This window comes from Elaeis guineensis, chromosome 8 (genome assembly GCF_000442705.2).
Source record: "Elaeis guineensis isolate ETL-2024a chromosome 8, EG11, whole genome shotgun sequence".
NCBI lineage: Eukaryota > Viridiplantae > Streptophyta > Magnoliopsida > Arecales > Arecaceae > Elaeis > Elaeis guineensis.
This window is the reverse complement of record NC_026000.2, coordinates 122357187-122368593: the sequence shown is the minus strand read 5'-3', so window position 1 is coordinate 122368593 and position 11407 is coordinate 122357187. Positions and strand designations below refer to the sequence as shown.

Sequence of the window (11407 nt, the reverse complement as noted above, 5' to 3'; positions counted from 1 at the left end):
TTAAAATGGATAGATAGATTTTTTTTATATAAAATTTATTTGAAGAACTATTTTTAAGTTAGAGATTTATTTTTAATTTTTTATATCCCATCCTTTCAGGACAGCATGTCATCCTGTAGTATCCAAATTTTTATCCATATCTTAGATATAAAATAAATAAATTTTCTCAATCGGCTTTCGTCAAGGGACAAGAAAACGGTCCTCGCCTCCAGCGACCATCCGTAAGGGGTTTATTCGTAATACCGACACAGTTTACGAACCCCGACTCGCAAAACGGAATAAAATATACCTCTGCGGACTCCTTTTCTTCCCTCTCGAGCCCCACTTGTCCTCCTCTCTCTCTCTCTCTCTCATTTCCAGGTTTTCCTCCTCTCCTTCCTTCTTCGCCTATGATTTGTTTTTTTTTCGTTGTTTTTGTTGATAATCGTAAGTTTCAAATGGAAAGATAGAGATTTTAGATCATTCCTCATCTGTTTTGTTCCTAATTATTCTTGTTTTTTCGTTGTGATGATTGTATTGTCTTGTTTCATGGTCCGACGAATCTGAAGTTTTCTGGGCGTTTGATCGAGAAGATGTGGGGCATCGCGAGGCGAAAGATCGGATTGGGAAACTTCCCCTCACCGGTAAAATTCTCCTTTTTTTTTAATATAATTTTGTTGAGTTCTTGATATTTGTTTGTCGGATTGCTGGCGCTATCCTCATTTTTTAAAGACGTTTTGGTGATTTTTTTTTGTTTCTAACTTATTTTTTTGCAGATTTTAGGGCAGGTATTGCAGAGGATTCGGCCGATGGGATCCGCGTTGCCAAAGAGCTACTCAACTGCAGCAAAAGAGGTATTCTAGAATATAGATTTTTTTTTTTTAATACTTGTAGTATTCTAGCATGGCGCTGCTCGATCATGCCTTCAATGCCTTGTTGGAATATTCTTCTGTATCAAAAGAACATTTTATGATGATGACTATGCTATATGTGAAAAAATGGCAATTATTTGGTATTTTTTGTTGTTTAATGTATCGATGTCCCTGGTTTATGGTTTTAAATTTCAATTGCATAGCTTCCCATTTTCTTTCTATTATTTCTATCTAGTGCCTGGTTGCAATCAGCTAATTTTTGGTGCACTTGAACAGATTTAATTCATCGTTGTTTTAGTGAGAATTATTATTTTGTTTATAATGTGTATGGTGCTCACTGATCAAAGAAATATCCAATTCATGTGGAAGATGTTGAATCTCGTACCTTCTTCTTGTGTCGGACTTCTTGTTCCGTATCTACTCAAATCTGTGTTTGCAAGTTTGCTAAGAGGCTATTGAACTTTGATTCATGACATCTCTTTGTCTCACAGATGACAGTGCGTGAAGCTCTGAACTCTGCACTTGATGAGGAGATGTCTGCAGATCCTAAAGTTTTCTTAATGGGCGAAGAGGTAATCCAGGGAATGTATGTGTTTTGCACCATGTTTTGTTCCTGTTCTAATGCAAATTTTGACTTTGCAGGTTGGGGAGTATCAAGGTGCGTACAAGGTAAGGGAACCTCATAGAATTTGAAAGCTCGCTTTATCATGTTTACTCCATTTCTCTAATTATATAAATCTTATCTTCAATTGTCTCATCTTGTAGATTTCAAAAGGTCTGCTTGAGAAGTATGGTCCTGAGAGAGTTCTTGATACTCCAATTACGGAGGTTGGTTATATTCACATAACAAACTATATGCTAATGTTCTCAAGTAATGTTATTATAGTATATTACCCATTGTTGTTCATAATCTTACTGCCTTTTTGGTCCATGCATCATCGCTGTATTCGTGCAGGCTGGATTTGCTGGTATCGGAGTTGGTGCAGCTTATTATGGTCTACGGCCTGTCATAGAATTTATGACATTCAACTTCTCCATGCAGGTTAGAGTTTTTCTCTTCATTTTTTGTACGGTTAGGTGTAACATGCCTGTACTGTTTTATTTAGTGCAACTTATGTTGGAGCAAAAGCTCTGGATGGTTTGTGAAGAGTCAAGTAGATGCATGATATATTGGTTGGATCTGAATCTTGAGGTCAAAGGTGACTGGGTGGTTAGCCCTTGTTGAAGCTATATTATTGGTTGGATTCAACCAACTTATGGTTTTACAAACAAATGGGATCAGATCTTATCTGGTCTATGGAGTGATAAATGGGTTGGTTGAATGTTATATAATGTGGATTGATTTGATTCTACAAATGGATCCAATGTTTTGAAACTGACCTGACCGGAAAGGAACCCAACCCACTGCAACTCAATTTTGCATTGTAGGTAAGTGTTGGTGAGCCATACAGTGAGCATAAAATTTGTTCTTCATAGTGCAAAGAGCATTATATTTTGTTGACTTAAATAGCATATTAAGTAGTGCCACTTGTGAAATGCAGGTTTTGGTAAATGTGTTAATATTTTTAAGTCTATGCAGGTCTGCATGTGCATGTTGTTGTGGACATGTCTCGGCATGATTATGATTGCATGTTTAATTATTCACCAGCCAGATGATTAAGTATTCATGATTAAGTGCCTGCTATAAGCTGGAATGGCTTCTATTAGTATTTGATGGAATAAAATAGGAAGAACAGCAGTCAAGACAAAGTGCAGAATTTGATTATATATCTCAATTGGGCTGAATAATTTTGCTACTTTCTCATGATTGGTGGATAAATGGTTAACTGAATATCAGAATTAACCAAAGATATGAAAAAAAGTTAATGCAAACCAACCTATGAGATTTCTAAAATTTAATATCTTGGTTTGCACATCTTACCAACATAATATTTTTTCTAGGTGTCTGTTTTCTCCACAGGACAATAACTTGCATCCAACATAATTATATCATGATAAAGTTCTCAGCTTTGAATTGAAATATATATTGCAGATCATGCATCAGCAACATTCTGACTTATCTAATGTGTGTGAAAACTATGTATATTGTGCAAATTTGCATGCTTGTGCACATTTGAATGTATTCCATTTATGTCTTTGAAAAATAAGAAATTAATTTTAGGCTCAATTTGGATTCATGACCTCTTTTGAAAGCATTTGATGGGCTATGAACTAGAATTCGGAACCTTTATATTAAGTAATAGATGATCTCTCTCTCTCTCCTCCCCCACCTCAAAAGAAAGAAAAGAAAAGAAAAGATTCGCTGGTTCACTTTTGAATGTGAGTAAATTAAAGGTGTTATGTATTTTCTTTGGTCTATATATACATTCCGTGGACTGTAAAACATGCATGATTTAATAACTTATCTGAATTGGGTATCTTCACCAAAAAAAATAATTGTGTATATTTCTCCTATATTTGATCAAACTTGTGACTCTCACTTCTGTTACCTTGCTTTTAGATATTTTATGATTTGAATAATGAATTGCTTGTATTGGGAAGTAACCTTCTAAATGTGTATGCATTATTCTGTTCTGCACATTTTTCTATTACAAGCCACAGAAATTCTTAAGTATCTGGAGCTTGTAACAGTTTTCATTTCTCCAAATCTAGAATGAGAGAGATTTATAGCTTGCTCCAAATGGTGTATATCTTAGACTGCCACATTATGCTATAAGGAATTTTGTGGTAAGATATGCACAAGTCATTACTTGAATAGGAGAATATAATTCCGAGCTGGTTCAAATTTATGCTGGAATATTGGATGATGTTAAGGTTATTAGATGTTAGTCTCATAGTGCTTGATTTAGTTGTTGATTTAGCTGCTTATTGGTTGGTGCCGGCACCTTATGGTACAAGCCTGATGAAATCATACAAGTATTAGCCAGACTACTGAATACTGAATGTTGCTCCCTCCTTAAAGATCAGGCGCCATATAGTTTTACACTTTTACTAGTCTCAGTATGCAAATGAGCACCAAGTATCTTTCATCAATGCAGAATAGTGCCTTGTAGCTTTTGCATGCACAACAGAAGATCTACTTATTTTGCATATGTAAATTGTTAATCTGGTGCACTGCAGGCAATTGATCATATCATTAATTCTGCTGCAAAGTCAAATTACATGTCAGCCGGTCAGATATCTGTACCTATTGTTTTTAGAGGGCCAAATGGTGCTGCTGCCGGAGTTGGTGCTCAGCATTCGCAGGTGCATTACTTTATCCCAAAATAAGATGCTACACCCTTGAATGCTTTCCTTTGCAGTCTACCTCAGACAACACATCTGCAAAGTTGCCTGTTGGAAACTGTTGTACAATTTGGTGTAGGTTATTATAACACTGTCATACATTATTGTTTATAAATTGAAGCTTTTAATGCACAACAAAGTATGTTTCACAACCCATCAACTTGGCAGTGGCTTGCTAATAAGGGAAATCTGTAACAATTACTAAGCAGTGATCTGTTCAGCAAAATTTTGTCTATGTAGCTTTAGGTCTTTCTACAGCTATTCACCTATCCCTGCTTCTACTCTTTATTTTCATCTAGATCCAAGATTTTTTCTCTACCAGAATTTTTGTTTCTGAGACCTCAAACATCTCATGGAAACTTGTATTTTTTCACTCTTGCTTGCCTCTTTGCGGCTTGAAGGATGTTAAGAAGAATCAAGTGTAGACTGCATTGCATGTGGTTTTTGTATTGCATTTTTCAAATTGTGTTAGAGTGAATGGAATAACCAGCCTCAGCTGATTGGCATTCCTCTTTACATGGGAGAGGTATAGCATTTAAACCCTGGTGTGGCATCCCGCCATATTTCTCAAAAAAAATATTATAATGAATGGCATGGCCAATGGCCGTGGTCTAGTGCCACAAAGAACAGAAAGAAGGCATGGCTTTGTGTTACGGAACCTATGAAAACCTGGATGGAGATAGCAGGAATAATCTGAGTTCTTTTGATGTAGGGTGCAGTGTTTTATAAAATTCTTTGTGTAAATGGATTCACAAAACCATTCCTGCTACTTGTAACAGGAACAATTGTTAATTGTTATTGTTGTATTTTTTTTTTAAAATGTTATGTGTGGTTAATCTCCTACCATGTGAAGCTTTTGTGATGTTGCCTATTTATAGTTTTGTATTGCTTTTATGATTGCTTGCAGTGAATGAATATGATAAAATATGGGGATGCATCTCATTATGAACTCATTGCAGTGTTATGCAGCTTGGTATGCACATGTTCCTGGTTTGAAAGTGCTTTGTCCATATTCATCAGAAGATGCTCGAGGCTTGTTAAAAGCAGCAATAAGGGATCCTGACCCTGTTGTTTTTCTTGAAAATGAACTTCTGTATGTAACACTAGATCAAATGCCCTTAAATTATTTGAGTTCAGCATTACCTTGTCAAGCAGGCCTTAAACTTGTAGATATGTATTTACAGATATGGAGAGTCATTTCCTGTTTCAGCTGAATCTCTTGATTCTAGTTTCTGCCTTCCAATAGGGAAAGCCAAGGTATGTTTTTCTAAAGATTATCGACAAGGCCTGATCTCTTTTTTTATTTTTTATATGAAATATCTATTTCCCTTGATTGACAGATAGAACGAGAAGGAAAACACGTTACCATCACGGCTTTCTCAAAAATGGTTGGTTATGCTCTGCAGGTGCGTAGCTAAGCCTGATAGCTTTAGCTGCAACACAATTTGCACCTTAAATAGTTTTGCTAGTTTGCTGCTGGTATCCAGCTGAATTGGGTATAATTTAGTAGGGGGAACACAATAAATATTTTTGCTAGTTAGCTGCTGGCATCCGGCTGAATTGGGTATAATTTAGGAGGGGAACACAAGTATCCAAAATTTTTTTACATGTATAATTGATGAGTTCTCAACATCTTGTTCACGCTAATCGTATCATGGTTTCACTGTTAGAGACCAACTTAGAAAACTCAGTTCTGATTCCTTAATTAGTTTCTGATTGTTGTTTATCTGATATTTCTTTCTTTTCTAAATCACGATGATCTGAAATGTTTTTCATTAGGGATTGGTCTATTTTATGCATCATATTTATAATGGTATTTCAGTTTCAAAAGATTAAGCTATTTGGTATCTGTAATTTTTTCCTCCTTGCTTTTGGGGAAAAATGGATGGTAAGATATTTAGGCAACTTACATGGCTTCTTGTATGTTTTAAGGGTCATTGGGGTCAAACTAACTAAGGCTTAGAAATTTAACTGCATCTTCTTTTCCCTTGAGCGACGTGCAATAGATGGCTTGTATGTGCACAACATTAGCAACATGAGCTTCCAGCTTGTTATTCTAGGTCTATAATATTGTGGATCATCTTGGTTTCTGGAAGCGAGGTTTCTAATTTAGCAGATAATGGAGCCTGGAATTCAAAGAAACATCTATCAACAATCAGTGAGGTTTGAGTTGGAGATATTTGGTGTATAATGGAGACTAGGTGTATCAGAGATATTCTTTACCATTAGGAGTTAGAAATGCTTTTTATCTATCAGTTGAAGGTATGAAGACGAAAAATGCAGACGAAGGGAATTACAGTGTGGATTGTTTAAGTTTTTGAAATTCCCTTTTATGTGCTTATGCTTAAAAATACTAAAAAAGATGTGGTTCATATTGAAGTTGCATGATGCCTTATAATTTATGACATCACAGAAGTTGGAAATTAAAGTTTTATCTTTCTGCTTAGAAAGCTTATGGATAATAGTCTGATGCTTTTCGAACTAAGTGTCTTCCTATATGATAAATTGCTAGGAGGCATGACTAACATGAAATCTGTATCTATATATGAGTAGGTTTCACCGTTCAATGATAACAAGTTTGGACTTCAAATGACTATTCAATGATATTCAGTTTGGACTTCTAAATGCTGGTTGTTATTTGATAATTAGGTTTAGTGCCAAGTGATGAGACAATAAATTCTGACAAATCCCAATTCCGTGTTCTTTTTTTTTTTTGGTTAATTTAAAAAGTAGATGGGATGATTATAATATTATGATTTTGTAATGGGGCAGTCTGTTACTGATTTCCATGCCATGATGATCTTTTGGAGCCTGTGATATAGCAAGTAGATGAGGGCAAAGAGATGACATCAAGTATAGAAAGAAGCATGATTTTTCCAGTAATTCCTTAATGACAGCAGATAAGCTAGCATGGGTTTCCAATATTTAACTTTCTTCGTTATTGGGTTCAGTCTAGAAGTGTTTCAGTGAGGCATATTGCCCGTTTTATAGGCCAATGTCCCCTATAGTTTAGACTATCTTTTTCTTTTAAAAAAAAAAAGTCTTTGCACTTCTTGTTGAAAGCATGATGTCCTGTGCACAAGACTTTTTTTCAGGAATCAAAGATCCTATTTTAGGAGCATCTATTCTAGACAAGGAGACTCCCACAATGGTCCTATTAAAAATAGGTGTGTAAATGAAATTCCTTGTTGTCAGGTAATCTTTCTTCAGCAAGTTCCATGAGAAGTATGACTTCATGTATAAGTTGGGAAAGCTGTTTCAGGTTTTAGCTTGAGTCAGGGAGGATTGAGAATAAGCTAATTTGAGCTTTGTCCACATTGAGGGAAGTTTAAAATTCTGTGTTGTAGAGTGCTGAATAGGGTTTTTAAGTACTACCTGTTGAGCTTGTTTTAAAAATTACGAGCTAGTTAGCAAGCTTCTTTGGAAACTAAGGGCAACTGAGCGATTAAAAAAATAAAAGATGTTTCTTTTCACAAGGGGATTCATGTCAGGGAGATGAGTTATTTAATCATTGTAGATGAATAGGTAAGTTATAGAAAAGTTTTATAAGGGTCTTTTGATTTTTTGGGACAATGCTAAAAGGGTTAGGTGGCAAAATTTGGTGACACCCTCGCAGAATAGGTTGTGCAATATATGGTGATAAAGTAGCATGTTTCATTTAGGATGGTAATGAGGTAGTAGTCATGCGAGCTCCTAGCTATATATAATGAGATCCAGCAATCTTAATAATTCAATATGACAGGTCAGCGCATCTGTCTTAGCTGAACCAAGGATTTAATCCCAGCAGGACAGGGGCCGTCCGGCCATCCCGTCCAGTTTCTTTGGCATTCCGGCACCAGGGATGGGTGCGGGACCCTGAAATGCACTTCTGGTTTTGGTCCCGACCATCCTAGCTTCATCCCGACGGATCAGGTGCTAGCACCCGTCCCGATGTGCCCTTTTTTTCTTTTTTTTTTTTTGACGATGATGCTCTGAATGGAGAGAAAATGAAGAGAAGCCGAGAAGGGGTATCGATCCCTTTCTTTTTCTGCTGGTGAGTCGGCGTCGACATCGTGCCAGAGGGAGCACTGTCTTCTCCTTCGACTCCACTTTTTCGAGAGGAGAGCACGTCGGGAGGGAGGCCGGGAGAGGAGAGCACGCCGGGTGAGAGCCAATCGAGAGGTCGGAGAGGGAGGAGGGAAGAGAGAGGACTGGAGGCGGCGACGAAGGAGAAGGAATTAGGACTCGGAGACATGGAGCCTTCGGGCTCTGGCGCGGCCGCTCCGGATGTAGGCACTCAGGGCAAATCCCAAAGGATATGCACAGTGGATGGCGTGCAGTCCAGAATCAATGAAATACAAAGGTAGTGTGGAATGTTATCCACTGTGGGATTCGCGTGGGACATGGTGGAGAGCATGCAATCCGGAATCGGTGAAATACAAAGGGTAGTGTGGTACCATGGAATTTGCGCAGTCCAATTGCACCGGTGCATGCAATATGGAGGTGGGATATCATGCGAAGCATGGCCTCATCTTTGTCTTAAAAAAAAAAAATCTGCACCCGTGACTCCATTTTGCGCCAGGACGGCCATCGGGACGCCCGACTGGGACGGCCATCGGGATGGGATGGGATGTGAGGCGTCCCGTTTCGGGCAAAAACCGAGACGCCCCGTCCCACGGGATTTAAAACCTTGGCCTAAATATTCTCTTTGAAGGCCTTTTTTCCATGCATCGCTAATCATGATTATTATAATACCATGTTTTGCATGTCAAGTAGGTGTTTACCCTTGAATTATGCAGATTAGATGCTGCTAATAGAGTGTTTGTTTATTGCATATTCTTCCAGAATTGCATTTCTTAACAGGTGCTCATCTCTGTGTGTCTCATGAAAGGGTATGAGGTAATGTGTATCATTGTGTGCAATTGCAAGATGGTGTTACTTGTTCAAACCTAGAATTGATGGATGGTGGGTCTTCCTGAAAACTATAATTGGATGTTGTTAGTTGTGGTGGTGGTGGCATTTAATGATGGCCATGTAGGGAAAGAATGTCCAATGCTTATTCCGATGGTAATTTCATGAGAAATTTTGAAGCAATAAATACCTTTTGAGGACAAGGTCTTTAAAGTGGGGAAGATCTAAGATATTTGAGAGAGAAACGTGGTTGTATATGCTTGTTATTAGGGTGCTACATAACTGCCCAACACAAGCATAGCTGTTCACTTATGGTTGGGCATGGATTCTGCTTGTGGTGTTCATACACAAGCACAAGGACGCATACATATTCGCTTAGTGGCATGGCTCTGGTTGTGGGAAAATGTTGAACATATGTGCAGATGCATTAAAGCTACTTTCTTTGTATGTGTGTTGACGGTAGGTTATTTCTGTCTCAAGGGTGCTGAGATGTTTCACATCCCTCTGGAAGAAATGCAGTTATCATGGTAAAGGATCACAGTTCTTTAGAGGATAGTATGCAAGGCTCCCAATGCTTTGTTAGAGACTTTTAATGCTCTCAGCACTAGTTTGCATGCCAAACCATTTTAATACTTAATTATTGGTTGCGAAACAATATGAGATTTTAACATTATATGAAGGGAGCTAGCTGACAACCCTCCTCAAAAAAGGGATTTTTTTTTGTGAAAGGTTTTGAGAAGAAGGAAAATCTGAAAGTGGATGGCACTGGGGGAGCAGGATATGCAGATGATTTGCATTTCAGAGAACAACCTTGAAGGGAAATGACTTGGCAGTGTCAAAACTGGAACTGAAAATACTGCAAATGGCATTGACTTTGTTCTATAGTTTGTATAGTATAGAATGTCTTAGTGATTAGTCTTGCACATTCTATTTATTACTCACTGACCCATGCTTTATTTCTTTTACTGCCCTTGTATATTTTTTAGAATTGCAATACTTGTTATTCATGACTTAACTCCTAACTGATCATGTTCAGGCTGCAGAGATACTCTCAAAAGAAGGAATTAGTGCTGAGGTAAATTCTTTTAGAAATCAAATGCAGACTTGTTTTACTGTTATCAACCCATTCCTTTCATTCGTCTGGGCTTCTACTTCTTGAGTTGCCTAATAAGCTGTGTTACAGGTTATAAATCTCCGTTCCATTAGGCCATTGGACAGAGGTACTATCAATGCTTCAGTTAGGAAAACCAACAGACTGGTGACTGTTGAAGAAGGCTTCCCGCAACATGGAGTAGGCGCTGAAATATGGTTAGCTTCTCTTTAAAATAGCCGCCTACTCCCTCCTCCCCAAGATCTCTCACTCATACCCTTTGATGCTGAGCTGCATTTCTTGAACAGCATGTCTGTAATTGAGGAAAGCTTTGAGTATCTTGATGCACCAGTGGAGAGGATCGCTGGTGCTGATGTTCCCATGCCTTACGCTGCAAACCTTGAGAGGATGGCCGTTCCTCAGGTCAGTCATTGCTTGCATCTTCACGAATAAATTTTTAGTTTTTACAGGGATTCACAAGAAATATTGGGTTGATGTAAACTTTTTAGTGTAGATAGTTTGTTTGATTTTAAATATTTTTTACCCTTTTTTTTTTTTTGGCCATTGTTTCCTATAGGTTGATGACATCATCCGTGCAGCAAAGCGGGTTTGCTACCGATCAGTCCCTATGGCTGCAGCGGCATAGTTTGAGGGATGCATTTTGATGAGACCAATTTCTCCTTGTATCTTTCTGGTTAGAAAAGATGCATGACAATACTTATTCATGTTCCTTGCCTCGTGTGAGCTGATTTTGCACATCTACTAGAGATTGAGATCTCTATGAGATTCTTTTCTAGCAGTTGGAAGACTGCTTGTTCATTGTGCGAAACAATTCTTTTTAAACTTGTGGGTGTATCCTGTTCAATAATGGAATTTTGATAATGACTGCAGAAGATTTTGCTTTTAACCTGAGCTTACAACAGCAACACCATGGTTGGGAATTTTGAGTTGCTATCAAGTGTTTGTTTAAGCTGCATACAAGGCATGTTCTTGCAATGGTTGATGTTCAATTGTCGGCCAAGCTTGTACCTATCTAAATTGGCTGCTGTTTTGAACCAGGTTAGAGTGAATTGTTGGACAATTGTCTCGTTGTTTGGAGAACCTAGATAGCATGGTAGAATTTTTTTTAAGCATCATGTCATGTTTATTTATCCTCTTTTTTTATTTTTGGCTGATGGTGTCATGTCATTGTTGTTCAGATAGCAGTATCATGCATTTTGATTTCCAGAACTGAGACTGGCGGCGGTTTATGGTTTGCCCTTTTTTTACCTGATGGCAATGTTGTTTGTTA

The 11407-nt window shown here is 37.8% G+C and overlaps 1 protein-coding gene across 1 annotated transcript; it reads left to right on the top strand.

Annotated features, from left to right (window-relative positions):
• Positions 1 to 228: 228 nt before the first annotated feature.
• LOC105061405 (pyruvate dehydrogenase E1 component subunit beta-2, mitochondrial) lies at positions 229 to 11023 on the top strand. The gene is made up of 15 exons (XM_010945439.4): positions 229 to 360; positions 549 to 623; positions 756 to 833; positions 1343 to 1423; positions 1494 to 1520; positions 1617 to 1679; positions 1807 to 1893; positions 3972 to 4097; positions 5096 to 5229; positions 5321 to 5393; positions 5477 to 5542; positions 10063 to 10101; positions 10210 to 10334; positions 10425 to 10539; positions 10694 to 11023. The coding sequence occupies exons 2-15, from the start codon at positions 573 to 575 to the stop codon at positions 10760 to 10762; spliced, it is 1134 nt and encodes a 377-aa protein (XP_010943741.1). The 5' UTR covers positions 229 to 360; positions 549 to 572; the 3' UTR covers positions 10763 to 11023.
• Positions 11024 to 11407: the final 384 nt, after the last annotated feature.

Bases quoted from the DNA above. Each gene is read 5' to 3' on its own strand.
- LOC105061405 (XM_010945439.4), top strand. From the start codon at position 573: ATGTGGGGCATCGCGAGGCGAAAGATCGGATTGGGAAACTTCCCCTCA. The intron at 5,543-10,062 runs GTGCGTAGCTAA...GATCATGTTCAG, and splicing joins TGGTTGGTTATGCTCTGCAG to GCTGCAGAGATACTCTCAAA. The intron at 10,540-10,693 runs GTCAGTCATTGC...TGTTTCCTATAG, and splicing joins AGAGGATGGCCGTTCCTCAG to GTTGATGACATCATCCGTGC.